Raw genomic sequence first — 21,094 nt, 5'->3', positions numbered from 1 at the left:
TGGCACAGATGTTCCTGTAGAGTTCCTGCCAGCCACTTGATTATGTCGTTCCATATATGCCCTGCCTGCTAACATCTGCACCCTGCTGCATCTTTGCACAGCTTGCACCTGGAGTCTTGCCTGGTGTGGTAGACCCCAGTCAGTCTCTATGGAACTTAAACTTAGAATTTGTTCCTGTGCTGCCATAGTGCCTCTGTGCTGTCTTTCAGTCCAGCTTAGGGTCCAATTAATCTTGTGCAGTTCTAGGCATTCAAAAATCCACGTGTTGAGTTTTTCTTTTTTTCTTTTTTTGGGAATTTTCTTGTAGTGAGTGCAGGAAGTGCGGTCAGTCTGGGCTTACAGTTCAGCTGATGTTTTGCCTGTCACGGTCTGCGGCAGGCGGGTCGTGTGTGGGAGTGTGAGGTTCCAGGTGCAGACATAGACGAGGAGACAGTACTGAACTTGAAACGAAAAGCGAGCCTTTATTTGGGCTGATTAACGTGGCAAACAACAGAAAGCACAGAGGCAAAACTAAACTAGAAGCTGAACTGGGAAAACTAAGAACTGACACTTAACTCAGACAGCAGGGAAAGCGAAGACAGGGTGACAATGATACATATGACGGGGACAACTACAAACAGGACTCTGTACTTGAACAACAAAGAACTATTAAACGTATACACGTAAGCAACATGGACATGACCAGTAGTGATGTCGAGGCTTCGAAGCTTGTGTCGAGTAATTGAGGGAGCGTTTCCGCGATGCGCGTATCGAGGCTTGCTTCGTTTATGGGAGGAGCTGAAAATGATGACGTCCGAAGCCTCGCTGCCCGGCTGTACCACGTGACTGGTTCATGAAGTGGTTCGAACTTTGCCGCGAGATATGACAGCGATATAAACCCCTCAGACTTCATTCAAAATGTAGGTGTTTGATGGAGAGTTGCGGTTAGTGAGAGTTTGGAGACAGTTTGGAGGTTTATGAGAGTGAGGAGAGAAAGTCAGGAGAGAAGGGAGCCAGCTAAGAAGAGGAGGATGTCCTCCCCTGTGTGGGAACATTTTGATTAGGGGTGGGTTTTTATAATCGATTCATCGATTAAAATCGATTCTGGCTTGGATAACGTAAAATCGATTCATTAAAATCCTGAATCGATTTTTTAATATAAATTTATTTTGTCCGAAATGCCAGAATCTCTGGTGACATCTCACAAAATTTCAAGAACCACCAAACAGTAAATGAGAGCAGGTACAGGGATTCTGCACATAGACTTAAACACACAGCGCAACCCGCGGATCAGAATCAGTTAGATGTAGCCTTTCTCACAGCTCGCTGATCCGGGTCCACGCTTTGTGTTCACGCCCTTTATGCGCTGATTCTAAAGCTGTTAGTTTGATCTCTCTCCAAACAATATTGACCGAACCAGCAGCAAAAGAAGATCCAAACGCTTCACATAAACATCGTCATGAATTCACTCTGTTTTGCTTCCATTGCGATGCGCAGCTCTCTCTCTCTCTCCCTCTCTCCCTCCCCCCCCCCCCTCTCTCTCGAACAGTTTCGCTTTCTTCATTATTCGCTTGCTTGTTACGCACAAGTCTACTGTTGCTTACAGCGCTGTCGGCCGCTGTTTTTTTCCCTTTTACATTCTTCCGAAAAGAAAACCTCATTTCTGCTGTTCAATACTGAACAAATTTAAACTTTTTAATATTATTCAAAATGCAAAATGCTTAGCCGTGTGTCTAATAAAACCGCTGTAACGTCAGAGGTAATGTTCATTAATTAATGGTTTTCTTTCGTTTTTGATGTACTGCAGAATATTTTTATAAAATCCCAGGCCAGGAAAACCTTCATGTTTTTCTGTGTTTTATCCTCAGCTACTTTGACACAAAGGCATCTGCTGTGATGCTCACACCTTGGATAAAGTCTTGCGAGTGTCAGCTTCCTTTTTATAGATACAAAAATATGTAAATGTTCTGATCTGAATTATACTTCTGACTGTCAAAATTTCCCAGATTTAAATCGAATCGAATCGAATTAAATCGAATCGTGGATCGAATCGATTTGGGACCTTGTGAATCGGAATTGAATCGATTCTAGAAATCAGTGACGATACCCAGCCCTAATTTTGATCTTATTCCTCCCAACAAGGTATGTAAATTTCTACAGAAGATGTATTTTCATAATACTGATGGTGCAATACAATTTATGTTAAGCTGTCTTTACTTTTGTACAATGTGAAGTGTTTGCTATGTGCCAGGGAGCTGGGATATAACAACAACACCTCATCCATGCTTAGGCACTACAGCTTTGCATGAGAATAAGGGGAACACCGATTGTAGAGCAAGACCAGGTGAGCCATCAAATGCCATGATAATATAGCATGCAGTAATGTTACTAAATGATATAACAATATTATATAACTGTTATAAGTTATGTGAGTGATATTTATATTTGTGCTTTGTCTTTATTGTCTTTCCTCAGGAGAACAATCTCAAATAGATGAAGACCTGGTTAGCATGATGATTGAGGACTCCCAGCCATTTAGCATTGTGGAGGACAAAGGATTCAAAAGATTTGTTAAATCATTAAATCCTAGCTATGTTCTCCCCACTAAAAAGGTCATAAAAGCAGTGAAAATTTAGTTTTTACAGAATAAAATGTGAACAGGCAGGACTGAGGCTCAAAGCCTCAGTGTGTAGCTGTCCATACCTCAACGTTACAAAAGCACAACTACTGTCCACACCCCAACCACACCTCACCTCACAGTAAATGATCATTTCCATTTTAAGCATTTCCAAATAATCATTTTCCATACTGCCAGTATAAATATACACAGTATACTGCATCACTACGTGTTTTACACCCTCCTTTTGTTGTTGACATTTACAGGCTGTGTGCAAAAGGCCACACTCTTCAAATTCATGCCAACTAATATTTTTACGTCCAGTAGGTGTCCTACTAGAGCAAATGAAGCTTCAAGAAGCTTTGCGCTGGGATGAACCAATTGGATGAAAAGCTTCAGTGCTTCAGTGCTTCATGAAGCTTCATCTGCACATTTTTTAATTAAACATTGATTTATATACATAGACACACACAGATATTTTGCTTAGGCTAAATGTGGCCAATTGCTTTACTTTAAATAAAGCAGCAAGTCAATATTATCAAAACATGGTATTACACTCTAATGACCATTTTAGTTCAGATTGACATGCTTGCTACTGAAAATTCAAATAAATAATTAGCTTTTGGAAGATATATTTAAAAAAAATTTTCGTTAAATTGTTTGGTTGCTCATATTCAAGGCTAGCCAGAACTCATCATATAATATTAACAAATGGATTCACCTCATAAATGATAACTTACTGCTTTATCAGACATCAATTACTAGCTGTTTAAAATAAATAAATAGATAAGCCTCATTTTATCTGTGCTGATATCATTCCCTGGCCAGGGGCATGTCTAAAGGGTGGCACAGGGTGGCACTGCTCCCCTATGAAACATAACAAGAACAACATGTGACCCCCTGTAAGACAACATTAATCATTATTGCACACCCACACTTGTACAACACTGTGTTTTTTGAGCAATTATGCTCAAAGCACTAGAAATAACTAAATTCTAAGTTCTGTGCATGGAATTTTACTCTGTATAAAATATGTAAAATTAGAAAATTAATTAGCTTTACTTGCAAAGAAATGAACATCAGAGTGAACGTTTTGTCCTCAAATAAATGCCTGACTAAATGACATTATTATCATGAACTTACCTTTATTTTCTCACACCGAAAATAAATTAAAGACGCACTGAATGCTGGGATTCTGCAGGAGCGGGGAGGTTGCGGAACGCCATCTTTAAACCCCACAAGAGGCCAGCTACAGTTGTGCACCGGGATGAAAAACACTACCCCTGTAGCTCGATACTAGGTCAGATCGTACAGAGTGTATAGTTGATTTCCGATTAAGTAAATAATAAAGAACACCACGATGGGACTGTAAGGAGACGGTCTCAGAACACCGCGAGAGCCTTAAAATGTTGTTATCATAGGCAGACAACAACAATAGACGGAAAGACAACAACGGACTAGCTCGCTAACTCGTTCGCTAGCAGCTTGCCAAGCACTGCGCTGTTTTCAGGCGTTGACTAAAGCTAGGAGCTAACTAGCTGCTTCATTAGCAAATACCTCCGTTTGTGGTGAAATTTGACCGGAGGGGACTTATAGCTGGCACTGCGTATCCAGCTAAATCCGCTGGGGCAGACCGCCATCTCTTTGCCACTTTTTATAGTCATTTTCTTTTACTACAGTTTACGCTGTTTCTTTAGCTAGCTGAACGCTAAGTCCCGACTTCTCCCCCTCCCCAGCGGCCCAGCCGGAGATGCGTGGAAGATGTCGGTGTCGGGGCTGAAGGCCGAACTGAAGTTTTTGGAGTCCATTTTTGATCCAAACCACGAACGATTCAGGATAATTGACTGGAAACCTGACGAACTGAGTTGCCAGTTTAATGTAACTGGGGAAAAGCTATTAATTATTCACTGTAATATAACGGTAAGTGGACGAGAATTCAGATGCCGGGGTTTTGCCTTGTTGGTAGCTAGCGAGCTAAAGTTAACTTGATAGTCAGGTAATAAGCTACCTTCACAACCGTACAGTCTGACGCTAAGCGGGACAGGTTTTACATAGTTGAAATAATCAGTGTCATTTCGCTATTTGTTGTGTGATATTTGTTGAGGCAGTTCACATTACGCAATGTTTTTAGGCAATCCCAGCATTTAGCTCACGATGCATCCAGAATGCTAATGTCGTCAACTCAAATTTTCGTATATAATTGTAAAATTCAATGCGTTAAAAATCCTGCAACGCGTGTAAATAAGTGTTAAACGCATTGGTATCATTGTGTTGTGTTTTTTGTTGTTTCTAGGAATCTTATCCATCTACACCGCCAATTTGGTTTGTGGACTCTGATGACCCGAGCTTGGCTCAAGTTTTAGAGAGATTGGAAGATGTGAGAAAAGGCAGCACTCTGGTAGATATCCTTATATTCTTAGTGCACTTTGTGACATGGGACACTTTAGGAATAAAGCTGCTCATCACTTTAACAACTTCAAAACCTTAACCAAATAATGATGTAAGCTGGCCTCACTTTAAAGGGCGAAACATATTTCCATATTTTTAAGCAGTTATCAACAATACAGATGGCTCCAACATGCATTTTAGATTAATCCAAGACACTATTAGCATAAGCAAACTCCAACTTCAGTGTCACTCCTTATTTTTCCCCTAGTCATTCAAACTGCACCTGCAGGCGTATAGAGGAGCATATTTTTAGGCTAGACCTACATGTCTAAAACCACTAGATAATGTTACAACAGCTGGATTCAGATTAGTACAATAAACAAAGAACGGATGGAGTGCATTTCTTTTAAAATATGAGATAAAATGTAATATCTTAAATATGAGCTTGTATGTAGTTTTTTGTTCATACTTCTAGGCTAGATATTGTAGTTTCATATTATTTGTTAACCTGGATGCTTCCCAAAAAGATTCAAAATGCTACAGCGAGAAGACTAACATGGGGCTCATATTTATTCCATATTAGTGTCTTTTAATTGCCTACCTGTTAAATTCATAATTTAATTCAAAATTCTTCAAAGTGGAGACTTTCTTGTTGTTCCTAATAGAATGGGAAGTATGGCTTCCAGCTATCGGGTTCCTCTCTTGTGGAAGCAGTTCTCTGTTTAGATTTAGGAAGCAGGCATACATTTTTAGGAGTAGGCTTAAAATTCTCTATTCCTGATGAAGCTTATAGTGCGAACTGGATCAGGTGACCCTTAACCATCCCCTAGGTATGCTGCTATAAGCTCAAGCTGCTGGGGGTGTCCCATGATGCACTTGTTCATCACTTGCCTCTCTTCATTTCTTTTTTTAATTTCATTCGTTTACCTGTAGTATCACACTGTTGTGCGCCATGGATGTTTTTCTGTTTTTCTACTGGCTCCTTTAGTTTCTGCTTTGGTGTTTGTCTCCCTCCCTCCCTCCCTTTTTTTTAAATTTTTTTTTTTTTTAATTTAACCTTTTTTTTCTTCTTTTTTTTTAACTAGTGTTGTGTTTACAAAATGCACACCTTTTTACATAGGCTTTCAAATCTGAAAGTCTTTCGTGCATCAGTGTGTGCGTGTACTTAAGGAATTTGATAAGCATGTCAACGAGCAGGTTTGTTGTTTGTTCCAGTCATATTAGATCACCAGGACAACTTTAGAGGTCAAAATATCTGACAAGTAGTCAGATATTCAAGTAGGTTCTTATCCCTGGTATGAGGTGTACATTATGTACTTTTTTTGGGGGAGGGGGGTTAAAGCTCTTTTTTTCTACATGTGTTTGTAGCACAAAAATATGTTGTATTTAAGTGTTAGTGTTTGGACAGGAGGGCTTTTTTTTGGTTGGATTTATTTTTGTTTGCTACTTAATTTGGTCTATATAAGGATTACAACATTGTGAAGCTGTGTGACACATGAGTGAGACAAACCTTTGTCTTTGTTGATAGATAAGATCTCCGTTACCTTTTTTTTTTTTTTTTTTTTTTTTTTTTTAAGCGCAGATGTTTTTGGTGGTACAGTTTCTCAGCTGCACTAAATTTACAACAGCATAATACACCTGTTTAAAGATTGTCATCCATCCTTTTGCCTAAATACAATGCTAGTCTTCCCACATTTGTTTGCAGCACTGCTAATGTTCTATGTTTAATTCTTAGCTTTAAAAGTTATATGTGGGTCATTTGTCCAAAACTGATTCCTATACTCATAGTGTGTGCAACTTTTTTTTTCCAGAAACATGTGAAAGTCAATGTTTCTGCTATATGACCTTGCTCTGTATTCTTATTTGCAAACTTGTATAGTTGCTCCAATTCTTTATTTTGTTTTTCCTTTCAAGCTTTTACAGCAGTTGAAGAAACTAATTTGTGACCTATGTCGACTGTATAATCTTCCCCAACATCCTGATGTGGAGATGCTGGACCAGCCCTTGCCTGCAGGCCCAGTGGGACAAGACAGAAAGGCAAGTCTACCCACTTGATGTTGTCAAATCCAGCCTAATGGACAATAGCTTCTCAGATTACTTCTAATGAATATGCCTTGCTAAAATACCTTAATGTAGATTGGGATGTTTTATATTGCACTCAAAAACCACTTATAGTTAGTTATGAAATGACCCTCTACATTATAAACACCCTTGGTGATTCATGTGAGGCTCTTCTTCAAGTCAGTGAATTGGCACTTCCCATGTTTAGTAAAATGTGTTCTCCTGTTTTTTAAAATATTATTTTGCAAACTAATTAACTCCTTATGGTCTGTGTTGTTTTTTGTGTGTGTAGCATGGAACAGAGGAGGTCACATCTGAAGAAGAAGATGAGGAGGAAATGGGAGAAGTAAGTCATCCTCTTCAGTCTAAAAAACCTGACGCATTACTCTGGAGCCTGTACTTTGAAACAAATTCAACATACCCTGAATCTCTGTTCCTTATCTGCCTTTACATTCCTCATAGTTATCAACATGAAAGGGTCTGCTGATTTTTTTTCTTTTTCTTTCCCAAAGTAAGAAAAAACTATAAGATTAAAAATATATGAACAGGTTAAACGCATGGGTGCTAAAGGCAACACAACTTCTGCAGCCAAATCAGGGCTGTGCGTGAGTCTGAGTGATATATGCTGTATAAAGTGTAATATATGCTGTATGAATGTTTGAATTTTAAGCTCCTTTGGTCAGTAAGAGTAGAAAAGAGCTAACATATTAGTAAATATAAAAAAAGGAAAGTCAGCAAAAATACAGTTAGTTAGTTAGTTAGTTAGTTAGTTAGTTAACAGATTTATCAGTAGTACAGCTCTATCATTAAGTAATGAGAGAAACCAATAGATCAGATTTTTTTAAGGTCTTATTTGTTTAAAAAAATTAGCTGGAACCTCAGTGGTGTTTAATGGTCTGAAAGCAACTTTCTGGGATAAATGTGAAAACAGAATTCAAAAGTCTTCTTGCAAACATTAAGTTGCAAATATATGACCTGTTTTCAGACCGTATGTTTAAGTTATTAGAACAAGATTTTAAAATTGCTTCAAGGAGAAGGGGTGGGGTATGATACAGTTAGTTGCTTCTAATAAGTCATATTTCATACTAATGTTGATCAACAAAAAGACAGAATTTAGATGTTATAAAATACTTTTAATCGTCTTGGTATCTGTGCACGGAGGTCTCTTCCAAGAATGCGGTAATGCTGTTGCTACCCAGGGTCAAATTTAAAGTGAAACCCAGTAAGCCCAAGTCATGCTTTGTGAATTGACTTTTTTTGTCTTTGTTTATATTTTTTTCCCCTCGACTCCTTAATTTGTATGGATTTTATGTGGAGTACTTTTGGCCTTTGTTTATGTATTATAATTTGAAAAATGTTTGATGAAAATATCCACAAGTTATGCATGTATGACTATCATCATAAAATCAAACACTAATAACTTTTCTCATCTTATCACACTGCAAATGTCTTAACCGTGGGCTTTTTGTTTTGTTGTATATGTGTATGCTGTTGTTATTTAAAATGTTTGAAATATTAAGTATGATCCAACAGGACATCGAGGATTTGGACCACTATGAAATGAAAGAGGAGGAGCCCGTAGATGGGAAGAAATCTGAGGATGATGGGATTGAGAAGGAGAATTTGGCAATCTTGGAGAAGATCCGAAAGAACCAGCGCCAGGACCATTTGAATGTAAGTTTCAGGAAAAAAGGCCGGTTAATATTTATCACACCTTGCTTCTAATTCATTAATCTATGCAGCATTTCGGTATACCCCGTTTGTCATTAGTGATTGCATTAGTGAATAACAAAAGATGCCCTCAATGTGGGGTACTGATATAAATATTGATGTCTGATATGATAAAGCTTTGTCTCTGACACTGGCCCAGCTTAAGTAAAAATGGCAGCTTTACCCCTAGGACTGCATTCTTTGTCTTTTATAGTTGTTTTATATTTTCCAGGGAGCTGTGTCTGGCTCAGTGCAAGCCTCTGACCGTTTGATGAAGGAACTAAGAGAGATCTACAGGTCTCAGAGTTATAAGACAGGTATAAACAGTACACAATGATTTGTTTAACCTTTGAGCAACAAAATAATCACACATAAATGTATCATGGGTCCTGTCTTTGTTTGTAATGGAGGAATATTTTTGAACGTTAGGCATTGCAATAGAGAGCCGTGGCATTTACATGGTCAGAGGAAAGTATTTGGGAAGATGTTTAGTGTGCTCAATTCCTTACTCTCACCATTGTGAGGTACCTTACTCTTTCTGTCTTGTCCTAATGAGGTCAGGACATGAACACTCATGTGGGTGTGGTGATTGTACTGTAGGCATCTACACCCTTTACTGTTTACTGACAATCTTTCTATAGCAACACACCATAGAATAAGAATATTGGCTGACAGCATGTGACGGTGGGTCATATTAAACAAAATGCATTTTATACTTTGCCTCTGTGTCTTACGCACCACTCTCAAGAGAGCTGATCAAAAGGACAGGGGTTTATTAGGGAGTCTGCTACTAGGCCTTGCAATTGCAGATATCTGAAGGTTCAATTTTAAACAATTTCTTTTGCAGGCATCTATTCAGTTGAACTTGTTAATGACAGCCTATACGAATGGCACGTCAAACTGAGGACGTAAGTAACTTTAGGATATTGAGTCATGAATTAAAATAATAAAAATAAATTATATACATGTGCAAAAAGGCAAACTGTGATTTTTATGACCTACAGGGTGGATCCAGATAGCCCTTTACACAGTGACTTACAAGTGCTAAAGGAAAAGGAGGGAATGGACTACATTTTACTAAACTTCTCATATAAAGTAAGTAAACCTGATGTTTTGCTAACAAATAATGAATTGGATTTATACAGCGCTTTTCAAGGCACCCAAAGCGCTTTACAATACCACTATTCATTCACTCTCACATTCATACACTGGTGGAGGCAGCTACAGTTGTAGCCACAGCTGCCCTGGGGCAGACTGACAGAAGCGAGGCTGCCATATCGCGCCATCGGCTCCTCTGGCCAACACCAGTAGGCAGTAGGGTAAAGTGTCTTGCCCAGGGACACAACGACCAGGACAGAGAGCCCAGGGATCGAACCGGCGACCTTCCGGTTACAGATGCGATTCCCAACCCCCTGAGCCACGGTCGCCCCTGATCAAAGTAAAATGCAATGTAGGAATCTTTTGAAGTAAATGAACCTTTTTTTCTGGTTACTTCTGCAGGATAATTTCCCTTTTGATCCACCGTTTGTCCGGGTAGTTTCTCCTGTGCTTTCTGGAGGGTAAGTTAATTTTCTTGGTACACTTCTATAATTTCTTCCCTTTTAAGTTGCCATTATCAAGCAGAGACTGCATTAGTGTAAGATTTAAAAAGTGATTCTGCCTTATTGTTTCCTTTCCCGTGCTTTAGTTATGTTCTTGGCGGAGGTGCCCTGTGCATGGAACTTCTTACTAAACAGGTATTTTTAGAATGGTTTCATAAAACGCAGACGACAAATTTAGGTATTGCCTTGGTTTGTTTTTCAATGTTTTTTTTTTTTTTTCCTTCTACTCTTTGAATATATATATTTTTTTAAACCTGCTGTTATTGACATTTGGTTTTTGATTGCAGGGTTGGAGCAGTGCCTATTCCATTGAGTCTGTTATCATGCAGATCAATGCCACTTTAGTTAAAGGAAAAGCCAGAGTGCAGTTTGGAGCCAATAAAGTAAGTGAGGAAGCTTCATTTCAGCTCTGATATAATGGTGGATTCACATAGTGAATTATGTGAACCAAAGTGACAGGGGCTTTCACACAGCTACATGGTTCTAAGTGATGGCCAGTCATACTGTGCAACAGCCTCTTGTTTTGGTAGTGAATGTTGGATTTGTTTATTAATTCCTATCAAATTGGACTGAGTAGGGATGCACAGTACAGGCTGTCTCAGATAGGAAGCAAAACAGCTTTTCATCTTTCTCGGCATGACATTGCAATAGTTTTCAGTTATTGCAATTTATTCTTTCCTAATGACAACAGATCTGATAATGAGTGTAGTTCATCTGTGTTTTTCCAGTACACCACTTTTAAGGCTATTTGTGTAAAACATGTTGCAGGTTTGCTTGTATAGTCTACATATAGAGTCTTAAAATGAAGCCAGTCTTCATGTTTGATGTTAGATTAGTCTATTATAAGTTGGATAGTTAAAAAAAAAGATACCAAAAAGAAAGTAAAATTGAGTCAGACAGGGGACCACACCAGCCCATTTGTGAAAATATATACAATTGATGACTTAAGCCCCTTTTTCCATTAGTACCTACTCGGATCAACTCCCCACGGATTGCCACGACTCAACTCGGATCGTCGGGTTTTCCACTATAATCCAGTACTACCTAACTTGTGTGGTTGTCGTCGTAGCAGCTTGTCCGAGCGTCCTGTGATCTAATTAATATGTGACACAAACGCTACAAAAAAGGTGGATGTTGAGGCAAGTTGTTTTTTGTAGCCATATCCCTCGTTGCTGGGTTTCGAAAATGGCGGTTTTCATTTTTACGTGAATGAGACGCTCTTATGACTCATCGAATGCGCTACTGACCAGCCAGTCGGTGGCACGCAGTCTGAAGACGCCACATTTTGGTACCTGCTTGTATCACTTGAAACCCGAGCGATCTGAGCAGGTACTAAAAATGTATCTGGTACCAGGTACTGTGACCTAATTGAAAACTGTGGCAAACCATGCTGAGTCGATCAGAGTAGGTATTAATGTAAATAGGACTTCAGTGAGTCTGAGAATAAAGGGACACATCATCTTACTGTTGCTACAGGTTTTGCACTGTATAAAGGTTTTATTGCACATTTTATTCCCTGTAAATTTTCAATTTGTCCAAAAATGGACAAATTAATGGAAGTGGAACAGTTTGGATTTTGTATTTGTAGTTTAAAATATCTCTGTTATCATAATCAGAATACTTTATTAATCCCTAAGGAAATTATGTATTAACCCAGAATTCTTAACACTTTAGTACTGAAGGTAAAGTGTGGTGCACTACAGGTGCAGTCTAGCTTGAATGGTGATGGTGTTTGTGAATGCAGTCTGGTATGAAGGACAAAAAAGTGTCTTCATTATCATCTACCTTGCACACTGTTTTGGTCTTGATGTTAGAGCTTGCTAGATAATAATCTCCTTTTCTTGTAGGAAACAGCTGTCGTTGCTATTTGCTTATTCTCCAATGTTATCCTAAACTCAGTGCTTATGGTAAAGTTGGCTTCATTTTCATCTTTTAATGCAGAATCAGTACAATCTTGCCAGAGCACAGCAGTCCTACAAATCCCTGGTTCAGATCCATGAAAAGAACGGTGAGTGTTTTCTGTCTCCAGTTTCATACAGAATACATTGCAGACCTTGTTTACTGAAACCAAAACCCTCTCAGCCATTAAAGCCGAGGGATATTGGATCATTAACTGTGGTGTATATATACCTAACATGGACTACATTTGAATGTAGTCTGCTTCTGATTCATGTCACTCTGCTACAATAAAACCTGTCTGATTAAATAAAATAAAGAATTTAGGAACTGAACATCTTTAGTGTATATATGATTAATGGCAATGAATGCAATTGAAAAGGACTGCTGGGGGAAAAAAACAAACATACAAAGCCAGATCCTAATGTGCACTATATGTCCTTAGTCTAACAACTGGAAAAAAATTGCATGGTGGTTTTGGTTCTTGCACTAGTCACCACACATGTTGCTAAATTCAGATGCAAGCCAGTGAGGTAGAAAGTAATGTGGTCAATCATTTTGACATTCGCTATTATTGACTTTGTTTTTCTTTACCCTGTAGTCATCGTCTTCCTTTATCTTCCTTTCCTAGGCTGGTACACACCCCCTAAGGAGGACGGCTAATACAGACTGTTGCCTTTCCTGAACTGGGACCATATGTCTTAGATTTTTCTTTTCCTTTTCCTTGCGACCAATATTGTTTTTATCCTGCAAACTATTTTTGTTATCTACATGACACTTGGAACTCTATACCAAATTTCCCATTAATTGACAACCCAAAAACTAGCACACAAACACAAAGACATCCCACCTCTACATGAAATTTACATCCAATTTCATTAGCTATTGAAAAAAGTGTCCTCTCCTCAGATATTACTTCCCTTTATACTTCTGTTGTCTGATGCAATCAGATTATTTTTTTCCATTCAACATTTGTCCCATACTCGGTAGACTCAATATTATGTGCTTTCTCACCCTTTGGTTTTGGCATTGAGCATGCCAACGTTACTTGCTGGCTGTGGATTGAAAGGTGCGGCATGGCTTTATCCTCCAGCAGTGGCAGTCTGATGTTCCAGTTGCCAGACAAGGCCTTTCTGGTCACAAACTGGATCTGAGAATGGCTTGTGACATTCCCTAATATGATGCACTGGTAGCTGGGAAGGACATTTAAATGCTAGTGTTTGGAAGGACCCCCACCTTTTCTCTCCTTGGATGGCCTCTGTAATATTGTGCTCATATATTATCTTTCATGCCAAGACCCCTCCTCTGGAATAACATGATTCTGGGGATAGTTTGCTTTCAAACCTCTGTCTTTTAAAGCTTGAAACCTTGAGTTGAGGAAGAAGATGATGAGACTTTTCCAGTCTGAGTGGCACAGCCCATAATGACGAACAGCATCCTCCTGGGCTTGGAGATCACTGTTATCATCCCAAGCAGCCACTGGACCACCTCCTGCAGGAGAGATGTGGTGCCTGAGTGGTAACATAGAAAATCTCATCAGGCAACGCAGGGGCATGTTCGGATTGGATTACACTGTAATGTAGTTGATTTTAACTCCACATGTAAACATGTACATTTGTATTTCTGCAAAAGGATTTAATTGTTTATAATGTAACCTTGTCGGGGTCTTTGGCTGGGCAGAGACTGTATTACAATATACTCTTGACTATTAACTGCAGGGGCACTGCAACTTCTCAAGACCCATTTAGAGTAAGAAAGTTGCTTCATTGACACTCTTGCAGAAGGAAACAAAAGTTCACCATGTTCTTATGTAAGCTTATGACTACTGCAGTTTTTGTTGTTTTTATAAATATATATATATATATCCTTATTTTATTGACAGCAGTGACAGTAATCATTCCCCTTATTTGATGGCACCTCTAACTACAATGACCCTAACAATATTGGCATAGATGCAGCTGTTCCTGGCATGCCAAAGGTTTGGCTATTCATATCTAATCACTTAAACCAGACGAACCTCAGTAAGGCTATGCAGTGAAGACAGTCTTGTGGAGTTTTGTTGAGCTGAAAATTAGTCTTAAGACCTTAACAGTATAGTTACCTGCTTAGTTATTGTAACTGGTCTGCATCCTGACAACTTTTCCAATTTTGCAGTCTAGGAAAAAAGTGACCTTTTACCTGCTGACTTTTCCTTGACCTCATGGCTGTTTTAAAGTTCAGTCAGAGCTACAAATTCACAGCAATAGTCTTGACCATATACCTTTCCATTTACCTTTCCTTACCATTCTAGCTTCACACTTGGCAAGATCAACTCGAGGCTGTTCCATTTCCAGAATATTTGGTCAGGTTTGATAAATATTTGTTCAGATTTGCCACAGGAAAGACCTATCTCTTCCCATTACCACCTCTCTGGTTACTATTCATGACCACTCTCAGCGCTGCTGTACCCCTCAGCATGCTGAGGCTTTGATGTAATGTGAATAATATGCAGAAACTGTGGAGCATTCCAATTAATGCAGTTACACGTTTGTTGTGGGTGTTCTGTTGTGTGGTTACTTGCATTGTTTTCAGTATGTTGTCCTGATGACCAGCGTAGAAAGCTTAGTTATGCTATTTCATACAGGCATTCCTCATATTTGAGTTTATTTAGAATTTCCTCAGTGATACTGACCTCAGTCTCAACAGTGTGAGATGGGTACAAAGCATAGAGCTTGTTCGTGTTCAGCACGTCTGGCATGTATTGAGGCTTGCAGGATATGGTGAGAATCACCCTCTTGTGGTGTTCTCACCACAACAATCTCAACATGACTATGGATTATTGGCATGGTTGTTAACTGTTATGATGTGCATTGGTATTCACTTCACTCCGGTAATATTTTTGAGCCCACCCCTGCATTATCTGGAGAAGCAAACTCAGGAATACATACTGCACACTCGATTTTCCAAGCTCTTGCTTCAGAATATCGTCATGAAAAAGGAAAAAAAATTGAATTTGGCAACCTTTTTTTGGGCTGTTTTAAAACTACGCCTCCTTTTTACCTGTAGGTTTTATTGTCAAATTGCAGATAGGATTCTGAGGTTCATATTTACTTGGCAAGTGTTTGGAATGATTTAACAAAATGGAGAAGAGATGTTTTTTGATTATAAAGCACTTGATCAGGAGTTAAGGAAACATCTACCCTGTGTCTTTGATATTGCTGTATTTTGCATGTCCATTTATCAGTGGATCGTTTCCCCTAAGCAACCAAAGACAAGTGGTTGGCTGTTTGGTTTTTGTTTTTTGTTTTTTTTAATAGATGTATCCAGTTTTTCAACACATGCGTACTTGTGCTTTCCTACTACATCAGTGCACAGAATTGTTTCTCCCTGTGTGCTGTTTAATTAACCAGGTCAGCTACAGTATGAGACTCATGGACTTACAAGACATCCTACCTGGTTGGATTACTTTTTCAAAGATGCCAGGGTTCCCAACAAAAGCCGCAGTTCAGATTCGTGTGCCATCAGATCAATTATAATCCTGCATCTTTAACTTGACCTTTTGGGGTAATGGTGTACTCAAGTCTGTTGTGCTCCAAATAAGAGCTTTTATTACACCAACATATGTCTGACTAACAAAACCTTGGCTTGACGAGTAACGTATTGGAGGACTGAACTAGCCTGAAACTGGGTTCTTCACCTTGCTTCATTAACTGCGGTGGCCGGGTTATAAAGTTATGCACTGTCGGCATGCTTTGTTTTCGTTTAATTTCTTTTCTTTTTTCTTTTTTTCCATTGCAAGGGTGATTTTGACCATGTAAAGTAATTTGTAAACTTGCATCAAGTTTATGAATAAAGAATTTTATGAATTTTTTATTTCTTTATTTATACAAGTTGATTAGAAGTATGGAAGTAAGATGATCTCTACTTATTCATCTTGGGGTTGAATTGGAGATGTAGGCTATTTCAGCTGCCAGGGCAAAAGGTAGAATATACACTGGAAAACCTGGTGTTGGAGTACAATATGTTACTCTAGCCTAAACGGTAATTAACAGATTTTGAAACTAAAGTGTAAAACTTTTTTGGCTGCACACATGCATAATTACTGTACTGTACTTTTGCAGGTGCTGATGTCCATGCAGTTTAATTTTATTAGCGTTTGAGTGCATGTCTTACATTTTCCAGTAGATGGTGGTGTTTGCTTAATTATTCAGGTGTCAGCTTTTGCTTAGCCTTCCTCACCTAGTATCTTGACAAGACCAAAAGAAATGTGGCAGTGACTTCAGTAACTGTCCATCTGCTTCTCTTTAAACATGATTTTAAGGTTTTGGTTTTTTAACTTATATCTAAGAATCTATGCCTTTTTTAGTATAATAAATAATAGGACCTGCTCAGATGGGTATCTGAACTAGCACGGTGCACCAACAATTATGATGAAATGTTCAGATTACATTGCTGTATGTCTGAAGTAATTTAAACTTGACCAGTGTAGTCAGATGACAGTATGGTTGCATCAGTGTCACATACCCATAGATGCATCTAGTGTGAAGGCAACAGTAACAGCTTAAGGGAAGTGGATGCATGGGATCAAATTGGAGACTTTCTCTTCTTTGATAGTCTTGCAGGGAGTAGAGGAAGTTCCAATTTTTGGTTTAGTTTCTTTGGATGGCAATAATTTATTGCAACTTCCCAAAGGGAAACTACTTGAACAGGTGGTGTTCTGGGTAAATGAGATAAACAGATTTGATCCTCTTTAGTGTTTCAACTAATGGTTTAATAGTAGAATTAGTTAAATGGTTAGTTGGCCTTCCAGGTTCTGTTTGTGCTAGAAAACACCACTAGGTGGTAATGGAGCACCCTTATAACTTGAGGCTATTTTTTTTTTTCTTTCAAAGTCAGTTGTGATATTCAACATTGGCTTGTAACATTGGTCCGCAGTTAGTGCTCCATTATAAAACTCATTCCTGTTCTTACCGTCTCTGTAGCTCATTTCCTCCAAGGTTGAATGAATGAATAATGAGGTCATTTCTTTCAGTGAAAGGTTTGCTATTGATGGAATTCAGTCTCATATGGACATGGACAGTTCATAATCTACCATCAGTTTTTTTTCTCTCCCCCATCTAATGGATGTCACATTTGTGATAAATAGCAGAATTAATCCCAAACAGGTCTCATAACGAGCAGGAGACCCATCACTGATAACAGATGACCTATTGATTGTCATCCTGTTGCAACCTGGATAGTTATGGGTTTTATAAACCACTTAAGCCAAGAACCACAAAATTAGGAACTGGTACCACATCGCTAATTTAAACTTGGATGCCAGCATAATGAGAAGTGGAAACAAGCAGTTTGTCAACAAAAGGCTAATGGCCGGTTGTTACAGCAGTTTTTATTTTTGTTTACTGGTAGGTCTGGATGGCTGCCCTGTGAGCTGGAGAAGAGAAGGGCTCATTATCCGTGTCCAACCTGCTGCTTACCTTGGATCCAGCTCTGCAAGAGATCAGCAAGGGTGGAACACAAAGGAAATACCCTGTGCATCTGTGTGATTAAGTGTCCAAACTGAGGGCGTGAAATAGCTGCCTTTTCCTCCTCCACTCTGGGCCAGAGCACTGCGTGGTGGGACGCATTCAAAACCAGCTGGAGCTGATTGATAGCCTCCAGCTTGATAGCCACGTCCATCAGAGCCTGACTGTATTACCTTTTACTGGCAACATGCTCAAGTGTAAACCCAGATTCAGATTGTGTGCATCAACTGGGAGCTCTGAGCCTTTTAGTCCTGTACCTGACCAATCCTCCTCCTCTCACCAACTGGGCAGATATGACATTACGGTTAATGCAGATAGCAAAGATTTAATTTATGTTTACTGTAAATACTAGCTGTCCACAGACAGCTAGTATTTAGCTTAGCCTTGAAACATTTTTTAAAATAGCCTTGCTGTTTTGCCGGTGAAGGGAACAGAATCGTTCTCATTATCAAGTGACATGATTGTGTAGCATACATCTTTAATCACTTAAGATAAAGAATTTAGTGCAAAGGTCTAAATTCATTTGAGTTTTCGCTAATGTTGTGCCAAATATATTTAGATTTTTTTTCAAGGTGAGCTCTATAAATTCTCTTGTTTGTGTGTTTCTTTCATCTGTTTATCAATTTCTGTTATTTCAGTTATTGCAACATATGTGTAATATGAGAATGTCTAAGCTGACAGACAGGAAAGAAAATTTAGGAAGGCGGGAGAAAATATAATAGGGCCAAGGTCTTCTGTTTGGTGATCGTGATCAACTACAACTGGTAGTTTCTCTTTGCCAGCATGAAAAGGACTTGTTTGAAAGTACTCATTGTATTAACCAATACTGAGAACAATGGGAAAGTCTAAGGAACCCAGTGAAGTTAAGAAGGAGAATTTTAGACAGCAGTTGTAAAGGTCTCTTGGAGCTACTGCAGATTTGGAAATCATCAAACAACTGTACATAAGAATTTTTCACAGGTAGGTTTCAATCGCTTTTTTCCCCTTTAAATGAAATGATCATTTAAAAACTACATTTTTTTTTGTTTTTGTCTAATATTAAAATATATTTGATGATGTGAAATGTATAAGTAAATATGCAGGAAAACAAAATAAATGAGGAAGAAGACAAATACTTAAAAGTAACGGTGAGGCTTTCTAACCTAAGAACACTATATGTACTCCCAAGCATGGCGGTGGCAGCATCGTGATCTGTGGATGTCGTGTTGCCAGCAGTACAAAACTACCATTCATGCCCATGATTAGTGTATGTACAATTCCAAGAAAGACAACACACTTAGAACAAGTTTAAAGGTTTAAATTTCCTGTTTAATACTGAACATTTTAATAAACATCATAAAAAGAAAATGGAAATATTAACACCCCCCCCCCCCCCCCCCCCCCCCCAATTAAAAAAAAAGTATATATTTTATACCTCGTTATTCTCTTTAGCTTACAGTGGCTATGTAAACAAAATATGCAGAGTGCCTTCATCATGCAGTTTTCTTACCTCCATAGGCATATTTAAAGGGCAGCACTGTGTCTCATTTAGGATGTGACAGCCTGTAGTCGTCTTTTATTCCTGGATGCATTTAATTAAAGTAATCTGTTCCTGCCAACTCCTGCGGTCAGTATCCCAAAGATGCTTTAAACAGTGCAACAGGAACAAAACCAGATGTTTTAACAGACAGCAGGTGCTTCCTGGTATTAATAGACAAGCAGCACTTTTATAGTGCTCTGTGTGAGCCTTGTTAAGCTAAATGGAGAGCACAGGCACAGGGCTAGAGTCATCGTGTCTCTCTCTGAAAAAAGAGCAAATCTCAGTGTGACCTGATGTTACAGCAGATCATCTCGATCGCTATGTCAGGTGTCATCCCCACAGACAGATAGTGAAAAGCTATAAAACACTCTACTGCTCACACTGTGCTGCTGTTTAGATCAAAAGAATTAGTCATTTATTTGAAATTGAGGCCTCGAGCTTTAGGCGATGAAGATGGAGAAGACAACATAACCTAGTAATTAGGATAGATAAGTATATTATCACATATTAGAAATCTCCTTGTGATGAATGTACAGACTGTTATAGTTGTCACAGGGAGAACATTATGAATGGCTACTGAATAATACATTATTGTATGTGTGGAACTCTGTGAATCCATCCATCCATCTTCTTCTACTTATCTAATTCAGGGCTGTGGTAGGTGGATCTGGACCCTATCTCGCTTGTCACAGGGCGAGAGGTGGGGTACACCCTTGTGTTAGCCCTGCGCCAGTCTGCCGCAGGGCTATCACAGAGAGACAGACAACTATAGATTGAACGCTCGATACTGATGTCTCAAAGCTGTATCGAGCTAACCGTAAGCATGTTTCGAAACAATTCTCCAAAGCGTGGTTCAAAACTCCCACATCATGTGACCTCAACTAAATGAGATCTTGGTGTGTTTCACCCTAGTTTCGACAGGTGGTTTCCCTGTTGCTATAAGGTTTGATTGACAGAGTGTAGAACAAACCTCATGATACCACAAACAGCTTAACAGTCATCATCATCTGAGGCAGGAGTGGCTGCAACCGCAGCGAAAGACAGTTTGTTGGATCTTTTTGACAGCCTGGTTTGCATAACCCACAGTACCCACAGTGCAATTGCTGATGTCCCTGTGAAGGTCAGAAGATACCTCATTTGTTCCAAAGACATATGATCCACTAGTTTATTGGCAGCAACAATGCGCTGCATAGTCATACCTTAAGTGTGCTGTGGGAACTTTTTTTTTTTTTGTCATAAAGCGGCTTTTTTAAAGAAAATCTTTACATATGACAAATGTATGCATTGTTTGAACTTGCATGTTCTCCCCCTGTGTGGGTTTTCTCTGGGTAATCCAGCTTTCTCCCAAAGACTAAACTGATAGACGTCAATGTGAGCATGTATGGTTGTCTAACTCCAAATGTTAGGCCTCTGAGAGATTAGTGACCCCACCTCTCACCCCATGATAAGCTCCAACTCTGAATTGGACAAGAGAATTAAAATCAGCAGATTTTATTTTGTGCTTTATGCTGGATTACTTAACCCTTTAAAGCCGGTCAGAGCAGGCACGCTCCGTTTTGCGCAACTACTTTTAAATCCTTGTAGAACTGCAACCACGTAAGCTAACGCAATAATTTTTTTTGCATATGAAACCGGAGGAGTTGTACTTGCATCTTATGCCATCAGCTTGTCCTAGGTCACAGTTTCCTTCCACATATAGCTTTGCAAAAATTGCATAAAAAGCACTTGCAGCAACAAAAACATAATATTCCAGAAACACGCTTTGCCGATCCGATCAGCTGTTCGTAACACTTCCTACATTAGAATAGACGTCAGCGTG

General features: G+C 39.0%; 1 protein-coding gene across 2 annotated transcripts; it reads left to right on the top strand.

Moving 5' to 3' along the window:
- Positions 1–3,817: 3,817 nt before the first annotated feature.
- Positions 3,818–19,083, top strand: ube2q1 (ubiquitin-conjugating enzyme E2Q family member 1). 2 transcript variants are annotated; one of them, XM_080884059.1, is made up of 13 exons: positions 3,818–4,516; positions 4,890–4,994; positions 6,899–7,021; positions 7,338–7,391; positions 8,579–8,719; positions 8,988–9,072; positions 9,603–9,663; positions 9,760–9,850; positions 10,256–10,314; positions 10,443–10,491; positions 10,644–10,739; positions 12,298–12,364; positions 17,641–19,083. In XM_080884059.1, exons 1-13 carry the CDS (start codon positions 4,358–4,360, stop codon positions 17,775–17,777), a joined length of 1,227 nt encoding a protein of 408 aa, XP_080740185.1. In that variant the 5' UTR covers positions 3,818–4,357; the 3' UTR covers positions 17,778–19,083. The 2 variants fall into 2 exon arrangements, with proteins under 2 accessions (XP_080740185.1, XP_080740186.1); XM_080884060.1 differs by lacking the exon at positions 17,641–19,083 and adding an exon at positions 12,884–16,097 and having other exon boundaries at positions 3,821–4,516.
- Positions 19,084–21,094: the final 2,011 nt, after the last annotated feature.

The sequence above is a fragment of the Rhamphochromis sp. 'chilingali' genome (genome assembly GCF_963969265.1).
Source record: "Rhamphochromis sp. 'chilingali' genome assembly, chromosome: 6".
In the NCBI taxonomy this organism is placed as follows: Eukaryota; Metazoa; Chordata; class Actinopteri; order Cichliformes; family Cichlidae; genus Rhamphochromis; species Rhamphochromis sp. 'chilingali'.
This window is presented reverse-complemented; position numbering and strand designations above follow the sequence as displayed.

Excerpts from the sequence above, each read along its gene's own strand:
- ube2q1 (XM_080884059.1), top strand. The coding sequence starts at position 4,358 with ATGTCGGTGTCGGGGCTGAAGGCCGAACTGAAGTTTTTGGAGTCCATT. Across the intron at positions 4,517-4,889 it reads TTATTCACTGTAATATAACG|GAATCTTATCCATCTACACC; the intron begins GTAAGTGGACGA and ends TGTTGTTTCTAG. Across the intron at positions 7,022-7,337 it reads CAGTGGGACAAGACAGAAAG|CATGGAACAGAGGAGGTCAC; the intron begins GCAAGTCTACCC and ends TTGTGTGTGTAG.